The sequence below is a fragment of the Oryctolagus cuniculus genome, chromosome 7 (assembly GCF_964237555.1).
Source record: "Oryctolagus cuniculus chromosome 7, mOryCun1.1, whole genome shotgun sequence".
NCBI lineage: Eukaryota > Metazoa > Chordata > Mammalia > Lagomorpha > Leporidae > Oryctolagus > Oryctolagus cuniculus.
In genome coordinates, this window is record NC_091438.1 from 164,244,927 (window position 1) to 164,266,798 (window position 21,872).

Genomic DNA, 21,872 nt, shown 5'->3' on the forward strand with positions numbered 1-21,872 from the left:
AGCCAGAGTAGGTGGTCTTCGTGCTACTGCCCCAGGACGGCAGCCTTGTTCTGGCCATCTGTCACCTCCTGGGATCAGAGGCAGGCAGTTAGGGGAGCAGGGCCCCTGGGCACTGCTGCAGGGCGGGGCTGGGTCTGACCCCTACCCGGACCCTCTCCCAACAGCAGATATGTTTGGCCTAGGAAGTTGCTGTGCACCCTAAGGTCCTCCACGAGTTTGGGGGCCTGCTGCCTTCCGGGGACAGGGATCCAGACAGCACGGGGGAGCCAGGAAGGCTGACCAGGAAGGGGCGCTGTGACCAGTCCATGGCCGCGAGGAGGCCGTGGCCAGCACTACAGCTACACAGCCTGTAGAGCGAGTGCGCGGTGTCCAGCGTCCAGCACAGGGTGGGAGCAGAGGCAGGGGGCCACGGGGGCCACCCTGCAGGGCCAGGGAGAGCAGGTGGCCACGGCGTGAGGCCTCGTCTCCCACGCATCCTGGGAGTGCCGACTCCGTGTTAACCACAGCCCAAGTTGTTTCACTGGAGTTGTTTATTTGGAAGAGCCAGGGGGAGCTCTGGCACATGCTGGCTTGCTCCCACAGTGGCCACAACAGCCAGGCGGAGGCCAGAAGCCGGGAACTCCATCTGGGTCTCCAACATGGGTGGCAGGGGCCCAAGTTCTTGGGCCATCGTCCATCGCTTTCCCAGGTGCATCAGCAGGGAGCCGGCAGCTTCACCAGTCCCCAGGCTGTCCTGCTCGGTGCTTGTGCCCGTGACGCAGCGTCCATTCCCCTGGGCAGCACTGGCTCTTTGGCCTGTTGTAGCCGAACCCCAGAGCAAACGCCACCCGGCTGGGCCCGGCCACACAGAGCTTCCTCTGGCACTGGGAATCAGAATTCTTCCCCGGAACCATCAGTAAACTCATGGACTTCGCAGAGGGATGGACCCCGGAGCCAAGCAGAGACCGGGCAGTGTGGACCCTGGCTCAGCCCCGCTTTGCCCTGTGGTCCTCGGCCAGCGTCAGCCTCCCCACCCTTCCCAAGCTCAGGGCCTAACCCCACCACGGGGGGGCAGAGCCTCATCCTGCTGGCCCTGCTGCCACCAACCGCGGTCACCTCAGGGACCCTGATCAGGGCAGGGCTGTGCAGGGCAGTGGCGCTGGCTGCCGAGGTGGCTGCCTGGAGACCCGGCACCGCCCTCCGGGACTGCGGGAGCCCTTCAGGTCCTGGATGCTTCTTCCAACAAAAGCAGCGCAAACCGGAGCATCCAAACGAATGGACACGAGGAGGCAGGCCAGCGCTGGACCCCGCCCCACTCGGGCAGCTGCAGGCGGAGGAGCGGGGCCACAGCTGGGTCTCCGCCTCCCGGAGCCTGGGCCCGGGGTGCACAGGGCAGGGGCTACGGCGGCCGCCGCTGCAGACTCCGGAACCGGTGCCGCGATTCCCCTGCAAACCACGCGCTCCCGCCCACGTGTCCGAATCCCGGCGGCGAGGTGGAAGGGGATCTGGGAGATACCAGGACCCGCGCCACGCACACACACGAACAAGCCAAAGGGAACGCTGGCTCGTGCTCGCCAGCAACGCAGACCCCGAGTCCACGGCCGCAGTGCGCAGCGTCGGGCACAGGAGTGGGGTCCCGGGCGCCACCAAGCCCACCCCGCAGGGCCAGTCCAGGGGCTGGGGGCCAGGGAGTGCAGGTGGCCGCGGCGCGAGGCCTCCGCCTAGGGCACGCCCTCCCGGCGCTGGCAGCACTGCGACGGCGGCGCCGACCAGTCGTACACGTAGGACAGGCGCAGCTGCACTTCGCGGCGGCACAGGCGGCCGTGGCGCGCCAGCGTGCGGTGCTTGTCCAGCATGTCCGCCGCGCTCTGCTTGTGCGTCACCAGGTACTGGTTGTTGCAGCCGCGCGACCGGTACTCGGTGTCGAAGCGCGGGTCGTGCTCGCGCTGCACGTCCACGGGCGCCAGCCACGCGCCCAGGGACACGTCCTCGCTGCGCCAGGCGCGCAGGTACTCGCGGCTCAGGCGCAGGTAGTGCACCAGGTCAGCCGAGAGCACGTAGCCGCCGCCCAGCGCGTAGGGCAGGTAGTAGTCGCACAGCTGCCAGTCGGCCTCGCGCCAGCGGCCCCCCGGCTTCACGCGCCCGCGCCCCGAGAAGAAGCCCCAGTAGAGGCGGCGGCGGCGCGCGGGGTCGCGGGCGCGCAGCTCGGCCAACAGCGCGTCCAGCCGCGCGAACGAGTCGTCGTCCGCCTTGAGCACGAACTCGAAGGCCACGTGCTCGTCCAGCCAGGCCAGCATGGCCAGCACCTTGGCGGCCAGGTTCTCGTAGGCGTCGCGCAGCGCCGGCAGCAGCAGCAGGTCCCCGTGTCGCGCCTGCTCGCGCTCCAGCGCAAGCAGCTCCTCGGCGCCCAGCCCGCGCGTGCCCACAGCGAAGCGCGCCCACACGTCGCCGGGGCCCCCGCGCCGCGCCGCCAGCCACGTGCTGCGCACGGCGCTGCGGCGCTCGGTGGCGCGGGGCGCGCTGGCCACCAGCACGGCCAGGAAGGCGGTGGCCACGGGCGCGGGCGCGGCGGCAGGTGCTGGGCCGCGGCCCGGCGCCGCCCCCGGGCCCTCGGGGGAGCAGCGCGCCAGGAACAGCAGCGCTGCGCCGCCCAGCGCCAGCGCGCCCAGGCCCAGCGCCGCGCGCCGCCGCCACGCGCGCCGCGGCAGCTTCATGGCACCCGCGGCGGCCCCGGTGCGCGAGAGCGCAGGCGCCGCGCCTGCCTGGGCGGCGCGTGCGCACTGCGGCGGCGGCGCGTGCGCACAGGGAGCAGCCCCGGGGTGCCGCGCCTGTCGGCGGCCGTGGCGGCGGCCGAGTGGGGCGCCGTGGGTCCCAGGCTGCGCTCCCGGAGGGTGGCACCCAGTCCTAGGGTGCCCGCAGCCCAGCGACACACCCGCGGCGGGCGGGCGTCACGGGGCAACGCGCCGCCTTTTCATTGGTGGGCTCGTAGCGTTCGGGCGGCCGCTTCCGCCCGGACGCGAAATGGCGACGCCGGCGTCAGCGCGGCGAGGTGGCGCGCCCCAGCCGCGGGCCCACCCCTTCCCGGAACAAAGATGGCCGCAGTCTGAGCTGGTCCCGGTCCGAGGCGTCACTGGCGCTCGGTCGCCTGTCGGGTCACGGGCGCGGGTCTCGGGCGGCCGGTGAGTGGGGAAGCGGGCCCGCGGCTGGGGCAGGCTCAGCCGGGACGCCGTCCGCTCGGCCGCGAGCCGCCGCCGTGGGGCGAGGCAGGGCGGCGCTCGGCCCCGCGTCCCCCGCGCCGCGCCAGCGAGGCTGCGGGAGCCGGGCCGTCCGCGGGGTGACCTTGGACTGTCGGCGGACTCCTGCCGCAGCTTGCTCGCGGCGAGACTCGCCGGCTGCTGACGAGCGGGCTTCGGAGCCGCGGGCGCGGGGTGTTCCGGCCCCAGGGACCCCCTGGCTTCCCGCGGAACGAGGCCCCCGGAGGCCGGCGCCCGTTACCCAGGCGTTGGTCCCGCGGCTTCCCGACGCAGCTGCGGGGATGGTGCGGCGGGTGGGGGGCGTGGGCCCCTCCCTCGGCAGCCGGGACCGGCGCGCTGGCAGCCGCCTGGAGAGCTGGGGAGGGCGCAGGTCCCCGAAACTGTGGGAGGGGCCCGCAAGCTGTGTCCGGCTTCCTGCAGCCGCGGCTTGCTGGGAACGGAGATCCCGGGCCGGTGGGGACGCGGATGGACCCCATCTTTATGCGCGGTTACTGGGGGCGACTCCCTGGTCTCCGCGCGGCCCATGGGGATAAGCAGGCTTCTTGGGGGACAGAGTCCGCCCACAGCAGGTGCTCTGCGGCCAACCTGGTGGACTTGGCTCCCGGAAGTGGTCTTGGTTAGTAGACAGCGCTTCCCCGGCCTGCAGGGCAGCAGTGGGATTCCGGGGGGGCTCCCGCGGGTACAGCTCTTGGTTTCTGGCATGCTGCACTTCTGCTCGGGGCCCGCCTTTTGTGTTTTATGGATTTGAAAAGCGAGGAGAGAGCATGTCTTCCATCCCCTGGGTCACTCCCCGGATGATGGGCCAGGCCAGGCCGAAGCCAGGAGCCTGGCGCTCTGTCCGGTCTCCCACGTGGCTGCAGGGGCTCAAGCACTTGGGCCATCACGTCTGTCTCCCGGGCCATCAGCAGGGAGCCGGCTTGGCGTGGAGCAGCCTTCACCTGAACTGGCGCCCCTGTGGGGAGCTGGTGTCACAGGCTGTGCCCCTCCCCCCCCACGCAGGCTGAAGGCGTGGCCGGTGCTGGGCTGGGAGCCCAGGCAGATGCAGGCCGCAGACTGGAGTCCGGGGGGGCCGGGTGAGGCCCTCACCTAGGCCAGGACCGGGCTGGGCAGCAGCCGCGGCTTCTCTGGACAGCCGTGCCCAGGCCTGGGCTGTCTCAGCTTCCTCCTCCTCCCTCCCCAGCTCCCCGGCCATCCCACGGGCTGCCCGGTGTGGCCATGGCGTCCAGGCGGCTGCCCCACTGGCTCTGGTGGCTCCTGGGCAGCGTCCTGCTGGGGGGTGTGTCTGCACGGCCTGCCAATCACTCGTCCACGCGGGAGGAGAATGAGATCCTGCCCCCAGACCACCTGAACGGGGTGAAGCTGGAGATGGACGGGCACCTCAACAAGGACTTCCACCAGGAGGTCTTCCTGGGCAAGGACGTGGACGGCTTCGAGGAGGACGCCGAGCCGCGGCGCAGCCGGAGGAAGCTCATGCTCATCTTCTCCAAGTGGGGGCCTGGACACGGGGGCCGGGGGGGCTGGACACGGGGCCTGGGGGGCCTGGACACGGGGGCCGGGGGGGCTGGGCTGGGCTGGGCTGGGGCCGAGCCGTCACAGCTGGGGCCCTCAGGGCGGACAGCAGTCCCTATTGCCCACCTGCACAACTGACCAGACTCCGGTCAGCACCCTGAGGAGCTCTGGGAGCGGCCTGTAGCCGTGGCCACTGCAGGTCCATCCCAGTTAGGGGAGGAGCTGGGGTGGGTCTCTTGTGTTGGGGGTCTTTTTCTTTAATGTGAGCTTCGTTTATTTACTTGAAAGGCAAAGTGAGAGCAAGAGCTAGGGTGCTTCCATCCGCTGGTTCACTCCCACGGGCGGCCACGCTCACTCCCGCGGGCGGCCACGCTCACTCCCACGGGCGGCCACGCTCACTCCCATGGACAGGCCACATTTATTCCCACGGGCGGCCACGCTCGCTCCCGCGGGCGGCCACGCTCACTCCCATGGACAGGCCACATTTATTCCCACGGGCGGCCACGCTCGCTCCCACGGGCGGCCACGCTCACTCCCATGGACAGGCCACATTTATTCCCACGGGCGGCCATGTTCTCTTCTGCCTATAGCCATGTTTCTTTCCATGGATGGCTACATTCACTCCTGTCGACGGCTTCAAGGGCCAGGGCCGGTTCAGGCTGAAGCCAGGAGCCTGGAGCTCTGTCCAGGTCTCCTGTGTGGGTGCTGGGGCCCAGGTCCCTGGGCTCAGCCCATTAGCAGGGAGCTGGGTCAGAAGTGGAGCCCGAGACTGGCGCCCATGTGGGATGCCGGTCTTGCAGGCCACAGCGCCAGCCCCTGGAGTCTTCCGTCCTGTCCACAGACAAGCGCTGTGTCCCCACAGGGTCTCCCGACGTGCTCGGGCCTGGCTTGTGCAGGGCAGCCTGTGTGGTCCTGAGGCCGAGCACTTTGAGGGGGTCTTGCCTCCCCTCTCAGACGTCTAGGGAGCCCCGTGTCCTGCAGCTTCCCATACACTGCTGGGTGGCATGGCTGGCCGGGGAGCTGCCCAGCGTCCCGGGGGCCCTGTCTGATGCCTGCCTGCCGTCTGCCGTCATGCAGGGTGGATGTGAACACTGACCGCAAGATCAGCGCCAAGGAGATGCAGCGCTGGATCATGGAGAAGACAGCCGAGCACTTCCAGGAGGCCGTCAGGGAGAACAAGATGCACTTCCGGGCCGTGGACCCTGACGGCGACGGTACCGTGGCCGGGGGGCCCGGGGCAGGCACCAGGACGGGGACCCTGACGGCGGTGCTGTGGCCAGGGGGCCCGGGGCAGGCACCAGGACGGGGACCCTGACGGCGGTGCTGTGGCCGGGGGGCCAGGGGCAGGCACCAGGACGGGGACCCTGACGGCAACGGTACCGTGGCAGGCACCAGGACGGGGACCCTGACGGCGACGGTGCTGTGGCCGGGGGGGGGGGCCTGGGGCAGGCACAGGACGGGGACCCTGATGGCGACGGTACCGTGGCCGGGGGGCCTGGGGCAGGCACCAGGACGGGGACCCTGACAGCCACAGTGCTGTGGCCGGGGGGGCCTGGGGCAGGCACCAGGACGGGGACCCTGACGGCCACAGTGCTGTGGCCGGGGGGGCCTGGGGCAGGCACCAGGACGGGGACCCTGACGGCCACGGTGCTGTGGCCGGGGGGGCCTGGGGCAGGCACCAGGACGCGGACCTTGACGGCGGTGCTGTGGCCTGGGGGCGGGCACCAGGACGCGGACCTTGACGGCGGTGCTGTGGCCTGGGGGCGGGCACCAGGACGGGGACCTTGACGACGGCGGTGCTGTGGCCTGGGGGCGGGCACCAGGACGGGGACCTTGACGACGGCGGTGCTGTGGCCTGGGGGCGGGCACCAGGCCCCAGCTACACGGGGCTCCAGCAGGGGCCTTGAGTGTGGCTGGGGCTGCAGGTGTCAGCGAGCTGGGCTGGGTTGTGCACGGGGCTGTGTCCTTGGATGTGTGCAGCAGGCCCCGCCCCTGCACCGCAGCCCTGCTGGACACCTGGAGCTGGCCCTGCCCCTCCCGCCTGTGCAGCGGCTGTGGCACGGGGCTCTCGGCCCGCGTCCTGAAGTAGCCGCGTCTCGCCCTGGCGGGCTGTCTGCCCTGCAGGCCGCGTGTCGTGGGACGAGTACAAGGTGAAGTTCCTGGTGAGCAAGGGCCACAGCGAGAAGGAGGTGCTGGACGCCGTCCAGAGCAAGAGGGAGCTGCAGGTGGACGAGGAGAGTGAGTGCTCGGCCCGCCAGGCGTGGGCGCCGCTGTGCCCTGGGGCTGGGGTGCAGTCAGGGCGCGCGGCCCACCTCCCTGGGTCAGAGGAAAGGGTCAGGAGCTCCTGTTCAGGCACGCGGAGTGTGTGGTCGCCTGGGTGCCGTGCGGGGTGTTAGTGGCACCCACAGGTGGAGTGTGGTCGCCTGGGTGCCGTGCGGGGTGTTGCGGCACCCACAGGTGGAGTGTGGTCGCCTGGGTGCTGTGCGGGGTGTTGGCGGCACCCACAGGTGGAGTGTGGTCGCCTGGGTGCCGTGCGGGGTGTTGGCGGCACCCACAGGTGGAGTGTGGTCGCCTGGGTGCTGTGCGGGGTGTTAGTGGCACCCACAGGTGGAGTGTGTGGTCGCCTGGGTGCCGTGCGGGGTGTTGGCGGCACCCCCAGGTGGAGTGTGTGGTCGCCTGGGTGCTGTGTGGGGTGTTAGCAGCACCCACAGGTGGAGTGTGGTCGCCTGGGTGCCGTGCGGGGTGTTGGCGGCACCCACAGGTGGAGTGTGTGGTCGCCTGGTGCCATGCAGGGTGTTAGCAGCACCCCCAGGTGGAGTGTGGTCGCCTGGGTGCCGTGCGGGGTGTTGCGGCACCCACAGGTGGAGTGTGGTCGCCTGGGTGCTGTGCGGGGTGTTGGCGGCACCCACAGGTGGAGTGTGGTCGCCTGGGTGCCGTGCGGGGTGTTGGCGGCACCCACAGGTGGAGTGTGGTCGCCTGGGTGCTGTGCGGGGTGTTAGTGGCACCCACAGGTGGAGTGTGTGGTCGCCTGGGTGCCGTGCGGGGTGTTGGCGGCACCCCCAGGTGGAGTGTGTGGTCGCCTGGGTGCTGTGTGGGGTGTTAGCAGCACCCACAGGTGGAGTGTGGTCGCCTGGGTGCCGTGCGGGGTGTTGGCGGCACCCACAGGTGGAGTGTGTGGTCGCCTGGTGCCATGCAGGGTGTTAGCAGCACCCCCAGGTGGAGTGTGGTCGCCTGGGTGCCGTGCGGGGTGTTAGCGGCACCCACAGGTGGAGTGTGTGGTCGCCTGGGTGCCGTGCAGAGTGTTAGCGGCACCCACAGGTGGAGTGTGTGGTCGCCTGGGTGCCGTGCGGGGTGTTGGCAGCACCCCCAGGTGGAGTGTGGTCGCCTGGTGCCGTGTGGGGTGTTAGCAGCACCCACAGGTGGAGTGTGTGGTCGCCTGGGTGCCGTGCAGAGTGTTAGCGGCACCCACAGGTGGAGTGTGTGGTCGCCTGGGTGCCGTGCAGGATTCAGTGGCACCCACAGGTGGAGTGTGGTCGCCTGGGTGCCGTGCAGGATTCAGTGGCACCCAGCACCGTGGGGTTAGCATCAGTGCTGACCCTGCCCCGTGTGCACATGGACTCTGCCAGCAGGGTGCTCTGTCTTTCCTGGAGCTGGACTAGGCGGTCACTGGCTGGTCCACACTCAGGGCCTTACCCTTGGCCCCCTCTCGGCTTTCTGGCCATGGAGGACACGGAGGGGCCGCCTGCTCTGGTGCCAAGGCCCGGCTGAGTCCTGGGCTGACCGACTGAGGAGGCTGTGGGCAGGGTGTGGGCAGGGCGGGCTCCTGAGGTTGGGGTCTCTGGGGAGAACCTGCCCTGTCCCCTCAAGCTCCTACCACTGCCCTGAGCCTCTGGCCTCTGCTGTCTGTGGCCATCTTCCCTTGCGTGTCCTCCTTTGGCCAAGGCCCAGGCCCGTGTCTGGGGCTGTCACAGCTGTGCCCGGCCCCGGAGCAGTCATGGCTGCAGAGGCCTCTCTGCACACGAGGTCTGGTTTGCAGTGGGAGCTGGGGGTGGAAGGTCTGCCCCGGTCTTGGCCCGGCCTGAGAGGGTCCTGTGCTGTCTTTTGCAGTGACCTGGGCTAGAGAGAGGGCCCTGGAGCCAGCCTCCCTCCCTCCCTGGAGCCGTTGGGGCTAGAGACAGCTATGACCCAGGCGTGGGGCTCCCACCTGCCTGCCCGGGTCAGGCCGTCTCCTGATGGTGGCACAGGGCAGCTCGGCTCCTCTGGGGTGTCCCCAGGGACAGTGGGTTCCTGGTGGGGCCACTGCTGCGTGTGGGTGCGTGTGGAGGGCCGGGTGCTGCGTGTGGGTACATGTGGAGGGCCGGGTGCTGCGTGTTGTGTGGGTGCGTGTGGAGGGCCGGGTGCTGTGTGTGGGTGCGTGTGGAGGGCCGGGTGCTGCGTGTGGGTGCGTGTGGAGGGCCGGGTGCTGCGTGTGGGTACGTGTGGAGGGCCGGGTGCTGTGTGTTGGTACGCGTGGAGGACTGGGTGCTGGGTGTTGTGTGGGTGCGTGTGGAGGGTCGGGTGCTGCGTGTGGGTGCGTGTGGAGGGCCGGGTGCTGGGTGTTGTGTGGGTGCGTGTGGAGGGCCGGGTGCTGGGTGTGGGTGCGTGTGGAGGGCCGGGTGCTGTGTGTTGTGTGGGTGCGTGTGGAGGGCCAGGTGCTGCGTGTTGTGTGGGTGCGTGTGGAGGGCCGGGTGCTGCGTGTGGGTGCGTGTGGAGGGCCGGGTGCTGCGTGTGGGTGCGTGTTCAGGGCCGGGTTTGTGCCTGTGGCTGTGCAGGGGCCCTGGAACAGTTTCCCGGGAACAGAACCTGAGTGTGGCCCGGGGAGCAGCCTGCGGGGCCAGGGTCCCATGTGTCCCCTCCTGAGGCCCCAGGCTCAGTGTGCCCGGTCTCATGGGCGGCCGCTCTCAGCACAGGAAGTCCTGGAGAACCTCAAGGACCGCTGGTATCAGGCCGACAGCCCCCCTGCCGACCTGCTGCTGACCGAGGACGAGTTCCTGTCCTTCCTGCATCCCGAGCACAGCCGCGGCATGCTCAAGTTCATGGTCAAGGAGATCATCCGGGACCTGGGTAACGTGGGGGCTGCTCGGGGGTTCTGAGGGGCTGAGCAGGGCAGCGCCGCCGGCCTCACGCGGGCTCGGTGCACAGACCAGGATGGCGACAAGCAGCTGTCTCTGCCCGAGTTCGTGTCCCTGCCCGTGGGCACCGTGGAGAACCAGCAGGGCCAGGACATGGATGACAGCTGGGTCCGAGACCGGAGGAAGGAGTTCGAGGAGCTGATCGACGCCAACCACGACGGGGTCGTGACCTCGGAGGAGCTGGAGGTGAGCCGGGCGGGGCCCCACTCACACTCAGGACGGCCGGGCGGGGGGCGTTCGCCCTGCCCCCAGGCATGCTCGCTGGGAGCTGCGTGGGTGCCGTGTGCTCTCATCCTCGGATGAGTCACTCTCTCTACACCAGAAGCCGCTGATGGCCCAGTGGGGCCACCTGGGGCCTGGCAGCCCCATGAGCCCCCACCCCCCTGCCGTGTACCCCGGGGCCCTCGGCTTCTCCCTGCCCGGCACCCCCCAGGAGTGAGTGTTCCAGAACGAGCCCCCTTCTCAGCCAGGGCCGCGGGGTGAAGACGCTCGCGCCGGGCCCTTGGGCCTTGCCCCCCCGCTGCGGGTGCCGCTGTGTTTCGGGTGCGGTGGGGCTGGGGCGGGGCGGGGCCGGCCCCCCAGGACGGAGCCTGCGCCCCATGCCCCCGCAGAGCTACATGGACCCCATGAACGAGTACAACGCCCTCAACGAGGCCAAGCAGATGATCGCCATCGCCGACGAGAACCAGAACCTGCACCTGGAGGCGGACGAGGTCCTCAAGTACAGCGAGTTCTTCACGGGCAGCAAGCTCATGGACTACGCGCGCAGCGTGCACGAGGAGTTCTGAGCCCGCCCATGCGGCCTCTGGCTTCCGAGAACCGCGAGAGCCCTGCCCGGTGCCGACCACATCAGGGCCCCGTGCCCCGGGCTGGGCCCCGTGGGAAACCACGCAGCTCCTGCTGTTTCCTTGAAAACAGAGTCGGAAGGTTTGCGGGAAGTGAGCCGCGGGGCGTGCGGGGCCCTCCCTGGCCGGTCGGGAGCTGCAGTTAATTTAAATTACAGTTGCCTTTTTCTCTCAGCCTCGCTTCTCTGTTGACAAACAAAACTGAAGGGCAGGACTCCCTGTGGCCTGGCACCTCCCACTCAGGGCCTGGGGCCGTGGTGCGTGCGGGTGGGGCCGCAGATGCCCCTGGGGGCGGGGCTCATCCGCGGGTGCCGGCAGCGTCCTTGCCCTCCCAGGGCAGGTGTGTGCTGACGCTGGGCTGGACGTCTGGCTGCGCAGTGGCCCTGCAGCTCCAGGCCGGTGTTCAGGGGCAGTCGTCCCTTGGGGCCACTCCGGGCCTCCCCCCAACTGGGCATGCAGCTCGAGCCCCTGGCCAGCACGTCCGGTGGCCACGGCAGGCTGACGGACAAGGACAGCACAGGGCGGCCCTGCCCAGGCGGGAGCACGTCTCCGTGACGCAGTCTCACTTCCTGGGCCACTGGTCTCTCACGAGCGTCAGTCTCCTCTCCAGAAGTGTGCCGGCTGGGGCAGGCGCCGGCCCCTCCCACGCGCGGCCCCGCGGCCGGTCCATCCTGAACCCACGGGGGTGGGGGTGGCCGCTGGGGAGAGAAGCACTGGACAGGAGCTCTCGCGGGAGACCTCGGCCCTGGCCAGTTCGCTCAGGCCCCGTGGTGGCCTGCGGCGGACGCCGAGCCCGTCGCCGCTGCGCTCAGTCTCTCTCCCGAGGGCTGCTGGGGCCTCCAGCGTCTTCCAGATGCTCACTGCTCGAAGAGTTTTGCATTGACTGAAATGTTTGGTTTTTAAGGATGTGTTTGTTTGAAAGGCAGAGCTACAGAGAGGGGAGGAGATCAGTAGAGCCACAGCCTGCGGCGCCGGCTCCCCTGTGGGCGCTGGTTCCAGTCCTGGCTGCGCCACTTCCTGTCCAGCTCCCGCTGTGGCTGGGAAAGCAGAGGAGGACGGACCAGGGGCCAGGCCCCCGCACCGTGTGGGAGGCCCAGGAGAAGCTCCTGGCTCCTGCCACAGCCTGGCCCAGCCAGGGGAGTGAACCAGTGGGTGGAAGACCCCCGTGTCTGTCTTTTAAATTAATGACAACTAAAAAATAAACATCTGAGACCATTCCTGTGTGGAGATCCCATGCTGCTCCACGTGCCGACTGCGGCCTTCCGTGGTGCTCGTAGGGGTCACGTGGGGTCACGCTGTCTTCCTGGGGGGGGGGGCGGCCAGCCAGTGGACAGCCCTGCGGGGCCTGAGGCCAGGCCGCGAGCCTCCTGTGCCCACAGCGAGGGGCCCTCAATTTGCCAAAATCTAAGGGGGCGTCCACCTTGGGTCTCCTCGGGGTGGAGGCCAGGAGCCCTGACTTCCTTGGCAGACTCACGGGATCCTTGGCGGGTCCGAGAGTCCCTGTCCCTGCGCATCTGTGGCCGGTGATGTGTACAGCCCCCATGGCTGAGTGGCCAGGGTGGGGTCTCTGGCAGCACTGCCCACCCAGACCCCGGGTCCCCCAGGCCCTGGGCAAAGTTGGGGCTGAGATCCCTGGGCAGCAGGGGGGCAGCTCCTCCTCTGCTGGCGGGCCTGCAGGTGGCAGCACACACATGCGCACAGGTCACACGCCTGATGGCTGGACCCCCACCCCAGGCCCTCTCTGTACCTCAGGGGCTTTGGGAGAGTGGCCGCGTGGTGGCCAGGTGCAGAGCTGGCCTCTCCCCCTCCCCAGCCGCCTGGGCCTCCAAGGCTGGGGATTTCCCTGCCCTGAGCCTGGGGGGAGGAAGGGGATTTCCACCCTCCCCTGCCATCCTGTGGGTGCGGGGCAGACCCCAGCCCGAGCCTTTCGGCTAGCAGCATGGATTGAGAGAGCGGTCTTCCACCGGCGGCTCACTCCCCAGATGCCACAATGCCAGGGCTGGGCTGTCCACCGCTGCTTTCCTAGGCCACAGCAAGAGCCTGATGGGACGTGGTGTAACCAGGACTCGAACCGGTGCCCACGTGGGGTGCTGGGTCGCAGGTGGCAGCTTTACTCACTACGCCACAGCGCCTGCCCGGACTTGAAACGTTGAGGGGGGCGTTTGATGCAGTCAAGACCCTGCTTGGGACGCCTGCACCCACGTGAGAGACCCAAGGGAGCGCCAGGCTCCTAGCGTGGGCCTGGCCCCGCCCTGGCTGTGGTGGGCGTTCGGCAAGTGAGCCATAGATGCGGGTCTCTCTTTTCCTCTCTGCCTATCAAGTAATAAAAATGGATAAACGAAGAATTAGAAAAACTGAATCATCCTGCCATGTCACCCCCTCAACGCAGTCAGGGTGTCGCCCTGTGCCCGCCCATGCACCTGCTGCAGGCGTGTGCGTGAACACACGTGTGTTCTCGCCCCGTTTAGCCCCAGCCTGCCTGTGGAGTCCAGGTCCAGCCTGAGGACAACTCCAGGCAGTGGCCACACCTGGACCCTGGCACCTGGGGGCCTGGGCCAGCTTCCAGGGCCACAGAGGCTGGGCTGTGCCGAGGGCGCTCCCACACACGGAGACAGGCACGCCCCTCCCCCGCAGCCCTTATAGCCACATCCTGCAAGGAGAGCCCACAGTCCCACGGTGCGACAGTGATGTGTGTGGGGGCCTGGCCCGCAGCGCTCGGCTTGGCCCTGCTGCTCCTCGGGCTCCTGCTGGGTGCTGAGCCCAGGCCGGACTGCGTTGGGGACACCTACCCCGGCGGGGACCGGTGCTGCCTTGAGTGCCAGCCAGGTCAGTGGCTTGCCTTGGGGTGGGGGCAGGGACCGAGGCCCAGGACAAGGGAGCAGGCCTGACACCGCCGGCTTCCACTGCAGGCTACGGCATGGTGAGCCGCTGTAACCGCAGCCAGGACACCATCTGCCACCCGTGCGAACCCGGCTTCTACAACGAGGCTGTCAACTACCAAGCCTGCAAGCCTTGCACACAGTGCAACAGGAGTGAGCAACGCCCCCGCCCTGAGCCCCCCACCCCCTCCAGCCCCACACTGCCCCAGGTGGCCCCCAAGGAGCCACGGCACCCCCTGGCCATCTGTCCCTGCCCTCGTCCTCAAGGGCCACGTGGAGCCCGCTGGCCGCAGTGTCCCAGAGCCCTTGAGGACGGGGAGAGGGCCTGTGGGGGGGGGCTCTGGGGCTGGCCTCGCTGGGGCCCCATCCATCCGCAGGGCTGGGCTGGCCAGGCCTCCCCCTGACCGCCCCTCCACGCCGACCCTGCCCAGGAAGCGGGAGTGAACCCCAGCAGGAATGCACCCACACACGAGACACCGTCTGCCGCTGCCGGCCAGGCACCCAGCCCCTGAACGGCTACAAGCACGGAGTGGGTGAGCCTCGGCTGGGCCCCTGTGCCTGGACACCCCTCCCCAGCGCCCCCGCCCCTCCGCTCACCCCACTCCTCGGCACTGGCCTGTGTTGCAGACTGTGCCCCCTGCCCCCAGGGCCACTTCTCCGAGGGCAACAACCGGGCCTGCAGGCCCTGGACCAAGTGAGTGCTGGGGGCTCAGACGCTCAGGGGCCCCCCCAACCTCCCCTGGGGACCCAGGCCTGGAAGTGTGAGGAAGACCCTCACCCTCGCCGGGGGTGGGCATCAGAGGGAGCGAAGGGTGAGGGGAGGCGGCGGGCGAGGGCGCGGGGCTGGGCCTGGCTGCCTATGGTCTGGATTCCCAGGGTGGCCCAGGGTGGACGGGAAGGGGTGTCTCTGGCCTGGCTGACACCTGCTCCTCCCCCAGCTGCACCTTAGCTGGGAAGCGGACACTGCAGCCGGCCAGCAGCATCTCGGACGCTGTCTGTGAGGACAGGAGCTCCCTGGCCACACAGCCCTGGGAGACCCCCAGTGCCCCTTACCGGCCCCCCACGGCCAGGACTTCCACAGCCTGGCCCAGGACAGCCCAGGGTCCTTCCACACCCACCTTGGAGGCCTCCAAGGGTAAGCGGCACGAGGAGTGGGGGGCGCTGTCTAGTGACCTCGCTGGGTCCCCTCCCATGGACTCTACCCAGCAAGCCCCTCTCCACAGGCCCCCAGCTGGCCATTGTCCTGAGCCTGGGCCTGGGCCTGGGCCTGCTGGCCCTCCTGGCTGCTCTGCTGGCCCTGTACCTGCACCAAAGGGCCTGGAGGCCCCCCAAGCTCCCTGGTGAGTGTCCACTGTGGATCCAGCCCAGACCACCCCTGGGGGCTGAGGCCCCTCCCACCTCTGGCTCTTTCCCTCTCCCAGGAGGAGGAAGCTTCCGGACCCCCATCCAGGAGGAGCAGGCAGATGCTGGTTCGACAATGGCCAAGATCTGAGCAGCATCGCCGGGGAGGGGGCTGCACTCACCCAGGCTGGCCCTCGGGGTAGGGGGCCAGGAGCAGGCCTCCCGCCCACGGCCCTGGTGCCGTTTTAGGTGCTGGGCTCCAGGCTCTCCCGTGTGTGTTGTGCACATTCCCTGCCCAGGTCATTCACCCAATAAACACGCCAGCAACCACGGGTCTGTGACTCGGCCCCGGGGGGGGGGTGGCTGGGGTCCCACGTCTTGCGGGGGCCAGAGCCGCAGCTTCCAGGGGCCCCGAGTCCGCTGTGGCGGGGCCAGGCCAGGATCCGAGGCAGGCATCTGGCACCTGCATGCCCTGAGGGGGCCTCCCTGCTGCACTGGAGTGGGGGGCGGCCCCAGGACCCCCTAACTGCCGCCCCGGCATCCCTGTGTGGACGGTGTCCACCGGGATGGCCGCCGTGGGCAGTGGGAGGCTTCCGACGGAGCCAGGTTTGCACCCACCTGAGGCCCGGCCATTCTGCTCTGGGCACTGACCCCAGGTCAGGAGCTGTGGGCCTGACCGAGACCTTCCAGCGCCCGGGAGGAAAACGCCGGCTGGCTGGTGGCAGTGGTGCAGGGCCCAGACCCCTCCTTTCTCAGTGACTGGGGCAGTGTCCACCCTGTGATCCTGGCAGGAACCTCTGACCCGTCCTCCCCACGCCCTGCCCAGACCGCCCCAGGCCAGCAGCAGACAGTCCCCGCCTTGGGAGCCTGGGAGGGATAGAACCCGGCCGCTCACGCCCCGCGCCCACCACTCTCTGGATCCACTGCTCCGGCACCGTCCCTCCATCCCCTCGCCCCTGGGGCTGGGGGTTGGGCTGGCCAGGGTCAGGGCTGTAGCTGTCCCTGGGCTCGGGCAGCCCGGTGAGCACAGCTGACTGCTGGCGAAACCCTGCTCACGCCGGGGAGCCACAGCAGCTGCAGGGCGGCTTCCGGAGCGGGGACAGGAAGGGGCCGGGGCGCAGCTGCCTGCTGACTTTGCCCTGGCGGGCGTGCGTGCGCCCCCGCCCTCGGATTTCCGCGGTCTGCATGGCAGCCATGCCCCCAGCCTGCACCCCTCCCCCGGGTGCCACTCTGCCAGCCCCCAGAAGGGTGCCGAGCCCTGTGGCCAGCTGGGTGGGGACGACCCTGTGCTAGCAGAGGCCTGACCTCTCGCTGAGGCACGCACTTCCCAGGGAGCAGTCACTGCTCTAGTGGACCCCAGACACGCGTGGGGGAGCCAGAAGCGGCTCCTGGCTCCTGGCTTTGGATCAGCCCCGCCATCTGGGGAGTGGACCAGCGAATGCAAGAGCTCTCGCGGGCTCTCTCTCTCTCTCTCTCTCTCTCTCTCCCCCCTCCCCTCCCCCTCCCCCTCTCCCTCTCCCTCTCCCTCCCCTCCCCCTCTCCCTCTCCCTCGTAACTCTGCCTTTTGAATAAATAAATACAACTCTTAAAAAAGTGAGCAATGTTTACTACAAGGTTCTGGGAGAAAAAAATGAAAGATTTATTTAGGGGCCGGCGCTGTGGCAGAGCAGATAAAGCCGCTGCCTGCAGTGCCGGCATCCCATATGGACGTTGGTTCGAGTCCCAGCTGCTCCTCGTCCAATCCAGCTCTCTGCTGTGGCCCGGGAAAGCAGTGGAATATGGCCCAAGTCCTTGGGCTCCTGCACCCTCATGGGAAGCCTGGAGAACGCTCCTGGCTCTCTGTCTCTCTGTCTCTGCCTCTCTGTAACTCTGACTTTCAAATAAAAAAAGGCAGAGAGATAAAGACACAGAGACATCTTCGTCCCACTGGCTCCCTGCCCACATGGCCACAACAGCCAGGGCTGGGCTCGCCAGCACGAGGAGCTGTGGGTCTCCCACGTGGGTGGCAGGGACCCAGCTGCTTCCCAGGTGCATCGGCAGAAGCACACCGGCCTGGACTCGAACCCAGGCCCCCGATGTGGGATGCAGTGCCCCACTCTGCCACAACACTGCCCCTGCTCATTGTTTAATTTGCTTATTTGTGTTTATTTATTTGAGAAGCAGAGAAACAGGGCCCGAGAGACAGAGAGAGAACGAGCAAGTGCCTACAACAGTTAGGGCTGGGCAGGCCCTCCATGTGGGTGCAGGGGCCCAGGCGTGTGGGTCGTCCTCACTGCCTTCCCCGGTGCGTCAGCAAGGAGCTGGGTCGGAAGTGCAGCTGGCGTCACCGCTGTGGTTTCCCCCTCACCACGACACCCGCTGCCCGCCCCGTCTCTTCCCTCAGGGAGAGCCCCTGGCCTGGCCAGCCTTGCCCCCCCGCCGCAGCCACAGCCTGTGCTGGAGACGCCCCTTCTGCAAGGAGCCAGGCATCTCCAGTTGACACCTGTCATTCACCTGGGAAGGGAAAACTGGGGGCCGCGCTGTGGTGCAGGTTCAGCCACCGGGGTCCCACAGGGCCGCCAGTTCAAGTCCCAGCGGCTCCTCTTCCCATCCAGCTCCCTGCTGATGGTCTGGGAAAGCAGCGGAGGACGGTCCAAGTGCTTGGGCCCCGCACTCACGAGGGAGACCTGGAAGAAGCTCCTGGCTCCTGGATTTGGATGGGCCCAGCTCCGGCCATTGCGGCCAATTGTGGAGTGAACCAGCGGATGGAAGACCTCTCTCTCCCCCGCCCCTCTCTCTCTGCCCCACCCCGTAACTCTGCTTCTAAAATAGAATATAATAAAATAAAAAATTTAAAAAGGAATAGCATCTTTTGAGTAAAGGCAACACGTGCCCTGGTGTGTCCCCACCGGCCCCTCCTGCCAGCTCCCTGCGGAGGCAAAGCTGAGCCCGGGGGCGCCCCGAGCCCATCCGGCTGGGCGGGCTGGGGTCCCCAGCGCCTGCCCGCCCCGCCATTTCGGCCTCTTTAGTGTGGTTCTGGGGCTACATGGCCTCCAGCCGCCTCCAGGCGGGCGGGGCTGGGCGGGGCGCGGGGCCTTCTGAAATCCCCGCGCGCTAGCAGCCGCGGGCACGGGGCGATGGGCGCGCGGACGGCCCTGTGCGGGGTCGCGCTGCTCTGCGCCCTGGGCCTGGGTCGGCGCGCAGCTGGGGTGCCGAGCTGCGGCCCCGGCCGCTCGCTGGAAGGCAAGGGCGCCGACGCGCGCTGCTGCGGGCCGTGCGCCCCCGGTGAGGCTCGGCGGGGCGGGCCGCGGCAGCGGGCAGGGGCAGGGGCAGGGGTGGGCGCCCCGTCTGGCGCGGGGAGCAGAGGCGCGGGGGCCCCGCCGGGGTGGCGGAAGGGCTCAGGTTAGGGTCCGAGCACCTCACTTCTGCCCCGCCCACTCCTCTGGGGGGCCAGTGAAACGGGCCGCGGCGCGGAGTGCGCGGCGCGGAGGAAGCCGGCCCAGTGTTCGCAGAGCCCTGGCTACTTTTCACTGTCCAGCAGACAGTGACCAGGGCCACTGGGAGTGCATCCAGGCCTTGTGGCTGCGGACCTGGCCACCTGGGAGGGAGGCGGAGCTGGACGTGGCCCAGGGCCCCCTAGAGGGCGGGAGAGAGCCGGAGGGCTGAGGGGCCCTGTCCTCCGCGCCAGCGCCGCTGTGCTCCGCGCGGAACTGCACCTGCGTGCGGCCCGGCTTCCACTGCGGAGACCCCCAGTGCCGGACCTGCAAGCACCACCCTTGTCCACCCGGGCAGGAGGCGCAGCCGCAAGGTGAGTGAGGGGGCTCCTGCACCTGCCCAGGCCTGGTCCGCACAGGGCCGCGGGAGAGCTGGCGGGAGCCGAGGGCGCGGGACTCGGAGGAGAGCGTGGGGGTGAGGGTGGGGGTGTGAGCGGGGGTGGGTGTCTGTGAGGGTGAGCGTGGGGGTGAGCGTGGGGTGAGAGTGGGGGTGAGGGTGAGGGTGGGGGTGAGAGTGGGGGTGAGGGTGGGGGTGAGCGTGGGGTGAGGGTGGGGGGGTGAGTGTGGGGGTGAGCGTGGGGGTGTGTGGGGGGGTGTGGGGATGAGCGTGGGGGTGAGCGTGGGGGTGTGTGGGAGTGTGTGAGGGTGAGTGTGGGGGTGAGCGTGGGGGGTGAGTGTGGGGGTGAGTGTGGGGGGTGAGCGTGGGGGTGAGTGTGAGGGTGTGTGGGAGTGTGTGGGGCTGAGTGTGGGGGTGAGTGTGGGGGTGAGCATGTGAGGGTGTGTGTGGGGTGAGCGTGGGGGTGAGTGTGAGGGTGTGTGGTGGTGTGTGAGGGTGTGTGTGGGGGTGTGTGGGGGTGAGCATGGGGGTGAGTGTGGGGGTGTGTGGGGGTGAGTGTGGGGGTGCGTGGGGGTGTGTGGGGGTGAGTGGGGGGTGAGGGTGTGAGGGTGAGGGTGTGTGTGTGAGGGTGTGAGTGTGGGGGTGTGAGAGTGTGAGGGGGTGGGGGGGTGGGGGGTGAGTGTGAGGGTGTGGGGGGTGGTGGGCGTGGGGGTGAGTGTGGGGGTGTGTGAGGGTGTGTGTGGGGGTGAGTGTGAGGGTGTGTGTGTGAGGGTGTGTGTGAGGGTGTGTGTGTGGGGGTGAGTGTGGGGGTGTGTGAGGGTGAGTGTGGGGGTGTGTGTGGGGGTGAGTGTGGGGGTGTGAGAGTGTGGGGGTGTGTGAGGGTGAGCGTGGGGGTGAGTGTGGGGGTGAGTGTGGGGGAGAGCGTGTGAGTGTGGGGTGTGGGTGGGGGCTCGTCCTCTGCGTGGGCAGGCCCCTGGGTGTGGGCGTGCCAGGCTGTGGCTCAGGGAGGCCAGCCCCCCCAGCCTACACGGCCGGGAGAAAGGGTCCCCTGGGGGCTGGGCCCCTGGCCCAGGTCCTGCGGTCAGCCCTGTCCAGAGCCGGTCCTGTGTCCCTGTGTCCCCTCCTGGGGTCTGGGGCAGGCCTGCCCGGCCCCCAGCTCTGTGTGGCGCTCGGGGCCAGGTGGGGGGGCAGCTGCAGCACCTCAGTCCTCTCTGGCCCCTCCCCACACAGCCCCCACCGCCCCTCTGCTGGGGCCTCATGGGGGCGACCTGTGTGTTCTCTCTCCCTCCAGGGAATTTCAACTTTGGCTTTCGGTGCGTGGACTGTGCTGAGGGGACCTTCTCGGCGGGCAACGCCGGCCGCTGCAGGCCCTGGGCAGAGTGAGTCCTGGGGGGCAGGGGGGTGGCCCAGGCGCCCTTGAGGGCCCCCCCACCTCTACACACAGCAGCCCTGGGGGTGGGGCTCCTGGGAGGCCGGGGCTGACCGTGCCCACTTCTGTCCCAGCTGCTCCCAATTTGGGTTTCTCACCTCGTTCCCCGGGAACAAGACCCACAACGCTGCCTGCACCCCGGGGCCGGGGCCCGCTGACCGGCTCGGCGGGCTGCTCCTACCCCTCCTCGCCATGGCTGCCTGTATCCTGGTCCTCACGGCAGCCCAGCTCGGCCTGCACATCTGGCGGCTGAGGAGGCAACACGCGTGGCCCCGAGGTCAGTGACGCCCTGGGGTGGTGGGAGGCGAGGCCCTGGCTGCCTGCTGACCGCAGCCTCCCTGCAGAGACCCAGCTGCTCCTGGAGGCGCCGCTGCCCCCAGCCGAGGACACCTGCAGCTGCCAATTCCCGGAGGAGGAGCGGGGCGAGCGGCTGGCCGAGGAGAAGGGCCGGCCGGGGCACCTGCAGGTGTGAGGCGGCTCAGGCAGGCGGGCCCCAGGGCGCAAGGGCGCTGTGTGCTGCTTTGGGCCTGGCCCTGCTCCCCTCGATGGCGGAAGCAGGCCTGGGACGGTGACCATGCAGGGGAGAGATGGACGTGGGGCTGGGGTGGCTGCCGCCCTCCCTCGCCAGCCCCTCCCCCCAGTGCAGAGGCTGTGGCAAGCAGAGCCCAGCAGAGGACCTGGCCTCAGGCAGCTTCCAATAAACACCTGTCCAGCGACCTGAGTGGACGGACGTACACTGGGGACGCCTCGCCCACTGGTGCCCACAGCCCCCTCTTCCACAGGGTACGGGGGAGGCAGCCAAGGCTGTCCTAGGGGCTCCAGCCTAGGTGGGGTGGGGGGTAGGACACGGGGCCAGGGGCCGTTTGGTCCTAGGCAGGAATGCTTGGCCAGGCCCACAGGACTCAGAGGCTTCCTGGAGGAGGGGACACCCTACCCCTTGCCCAGTCACCCGCCTGTCACAGCAGTGTCCGGCCCTGTGGTCTCTGAGACCCCCGCCTCCCACAGGACAGGCCAGTTCCACACCCAGCACTGTTGGGGGTGGCAGCCTCGGGGCGGGGGCCCTGTCCATCCTCACCCCTGGGGGCCTGGCTCTGAGTCCCACCCACTTGTGCAGCCGCCCACTGGCTGGCTGACTGAACAGCTTGGTGCAGCTTTCGGGGAGTGGCAGGCAGGCCAGTGGAGACCCGCTCACTGGGCCACCGCCCTCCTCCCAGGGCCCAGAGGGGGCCAGTGGGGCGGAGCCAGGATCTGGGCCACCCCCAGCAAAGGCTCCAGGAGACAGGCAGGAGGTGGGGACCCCACAGGCAGCGCCTCTTCCCTGCCCAGCTGGGGGCTGCTGGGAGGTGGGAGCCGGGGAGGGGCGCGGGGAGGGTGCTGTGGCGAGGCCCCCTCCAGCAGGGGGTGGGGGGGGCAGGTCTGGCCCAGCACCGCGGGAGACCCTGCCTTGTCCAGGCCAGCTCTGGGCCCCACAGGCTCCCTGTGGAAACCCCCGCCCCACAGGAAGCCCACAGGAAGCCCCTCCCCCAGTGCTGGCTTTCACCTTGTTTTTCACCTTGAGGCTGCAGGGTTCCCAGAAGCGGCTCCCGCCCGCCCCCGCCCACTCACCTGGCTGCAGGAGGCCCCGCCCTTCCCCAGACTTGGACTCAGGGGAGCCC

At 69.1% G+C, this 21,872-nt stretch overlaps 4 protein-coding genes across 7 annotated transcripts; 3 read left to right on the forward strand and 1 right to left on the reverse strand.

Annotated features, from left to right (window-relative positions):
* Window positions 1-512: 512 nt before the first annotated feature.
* On the reverse strand, window positions 513-2,975 carry B3GALT6 (beta-1,3-galactosyltransferase 6). Its single transcript, XM_051840547.2, has one exon. The coding sequence runs from the start codon at window positions 2,691-2,693 to the stop codon at window positions 1,701-1,703; it is 993 nt and encodes a 330-aa protein (XP_051696507.2). The 5' UTR covers window positions 2,694-2,975; the 3' UTR covers window positions 513-1,700.
* Window positions 2,976-3,017: 42 nt separating this feature from the next.
* SDF4 (stromal cell derived factor 4) lies at window positions 3,018-10,932 on the forward strand. Of its 3 annotated transcripts, none has more exons than XM_051840546.2 (7): window positions 3,018-3,158; window positions 4,392-4,720; window positions 5,820-5,956; window positions 6,867-6,980; window positions 9,687-9,845; window positions 9,924-10,099; window positions 10,525-10,932. In XM_051840546.2, exons 2-7 carry the CDS (start codon window positions 4,449-4,451, stop codon window positions 10,699-10,701), a joined length of 1,035 nt encoding a protein of 344 aa, XP_051696506.1. In that variant the 5' UTR covers window positions 3,018-3,158; window positions 4,392-4,448; the 3' UTR covers window positions 10,702-10,932. The 3 variants fall into 3 exon arrangements, with proteins under 3 accessions (XP_051696506.1, XP_051696505.1, XP_051696504.1); XM_051840545.1 differs by having other exon boundaries at window positions 3,025-3,158; window positions 4,414-4,720; XM_051840544.1 differs by lacking the exon at window positions 3,018-3,158 and adding an exon at window positions 3,548-3,849 and having other exon boundaries at window positions 4,414-4,720.
* Window positions 10,933-11,972: 1,040 nt separating this feature from the next.
* On the forward strand, window positions 11,973-15,308 carry TNFRSF4 (TNF receptor superfamily member 4). 2 transcript variants are annotated; one of them, XM_051840549.2, is made up of 7 exons: window positions 11,973-13,584; window positions 13,668-13,790; window positions 14,069-14,170; window positions 14,265-14,331; window positions 14,576-14,772; window positions 14,861-14,977; window positions 15,059-15,308. In XM_051840549.2, the coding sequence occupies exons 1-7, from the start codon at window positions 13,446-13,448 to the stop codon at window positions 15,127-15,129; spliced, it is 816 nt and encodes a 271-aa protein (XP_051696509.2). In that variant the 5' UTR covers window positions 11,973-13,445; the 3' UTR covers window positions 15,130-15,308. The 2 variants fall into 2 exon arrangements, with proteins under 2 accessions (XP_051696509.2, XP_051696508.2); XM_051840548.2 differs by having other exon boundaries at window positions 14,861-15,308.
* A 2,758-nt stretch (window positions 15,309-18,066) lies between these two features.
* Window positions 18,067-20,933, forward strand: TNFRSF18 (TNF receptor superfamily member 18). Its single transcript, XM_051840520.2, has 5 exons — window positions 18,067-18,242; window positions 18,646-18,765; window positions 20,080-20,167; window positions 20,292-20,494; window positions 20,562-20,933. The coding sequence occupies exons 1-5, from the start codon at window positions 18,095-18,097 to the stop codon at window positions 20,687-20,689; spliced, it is 687 nt and encodes a 228-aa protein (XP_051696480.1). The 5' UTR covers window positions 18,067-18,094; the 3' UTR covers window positions 20,690-20,933.
* The last annotated feature ends 939 nt before the right edge of the window (window positions 20,934-21,872 follow it).

Bases quoted from the DNA above. Each gene is read 5' to 3' on its own strand.
- B3GALT6 (XM_051840547.2), bottom strand. From the start codon at position 2,693: ATGAAGCTGCCGCGGCGCGCGTGGCGGCGGCGCGCGGCGCTGGGCCTG.
- SDF4 (XM_051840544.1), top strand. From the start codon at position 3,699: ATGGACCCCATCTTTATGCGCGGTTACTGGGGGCGACTCCCTGGTCTC. The intron at 3,850-4,413 runs GTTAGTAGACAG...CTCCCTCCCCAG, and splicing joins GGCTCCCGGAAGTGGTCTTG to CTCCCCGGCCATCCCACGGG. The intron at 6,981-9,686 runs GTGAGTGCTCGG...GGCCGCTCTCAG, and splicing joins GCTGCAGGTGGACGAGGAGA to CACAGGAAGTCCTGGAGAAC.
- TNFRSF4 (XM_051840548.2), top strand. From the start codon at position 13,446: ATGTGTGTGGGGGCCTGGCCCGCAGCGCTCGGCTTGGCCCTGCTGCTC. The intron at 13,585-13,667 runs GTCAGTGGCTTG...CTTCCACTGCAG, and splicing joins CTGCCTTGAGTGCCAGCCAG to GCTACGGCATGGTGAGCCGC. The intron at 13,791-14,068 runs GTGAGCAACGCC...GACCCTGCCCAG, and splicing joins TTGCACACAGTGCAACAGGA to GAAGCGGGAGTGAACCCCAG.
- TNFRSF18 (XM_051840520.2), top strand. From the start codon at position 18,095: ATGGGCGCGCGGACGGCCCTGTGCGGGGTCGCGCTGCTCTGCGCCCTG. The intron at 18,243-18,645 runs GTGAGGCTCGGC...CCTCCGCGCCAG, and splicing joins CTGCGGGCCGTGCGCCCCCG to CGCCGCTGTGCTCCGCGCGG. The intron at 20,495-20,561 runs GTCAGTGACGCC...GCCTCCCTGCAG, and splicing joins GCAACACGCGTGGCCCCGAG to AGACCCAGCTGCTCCTGGAG.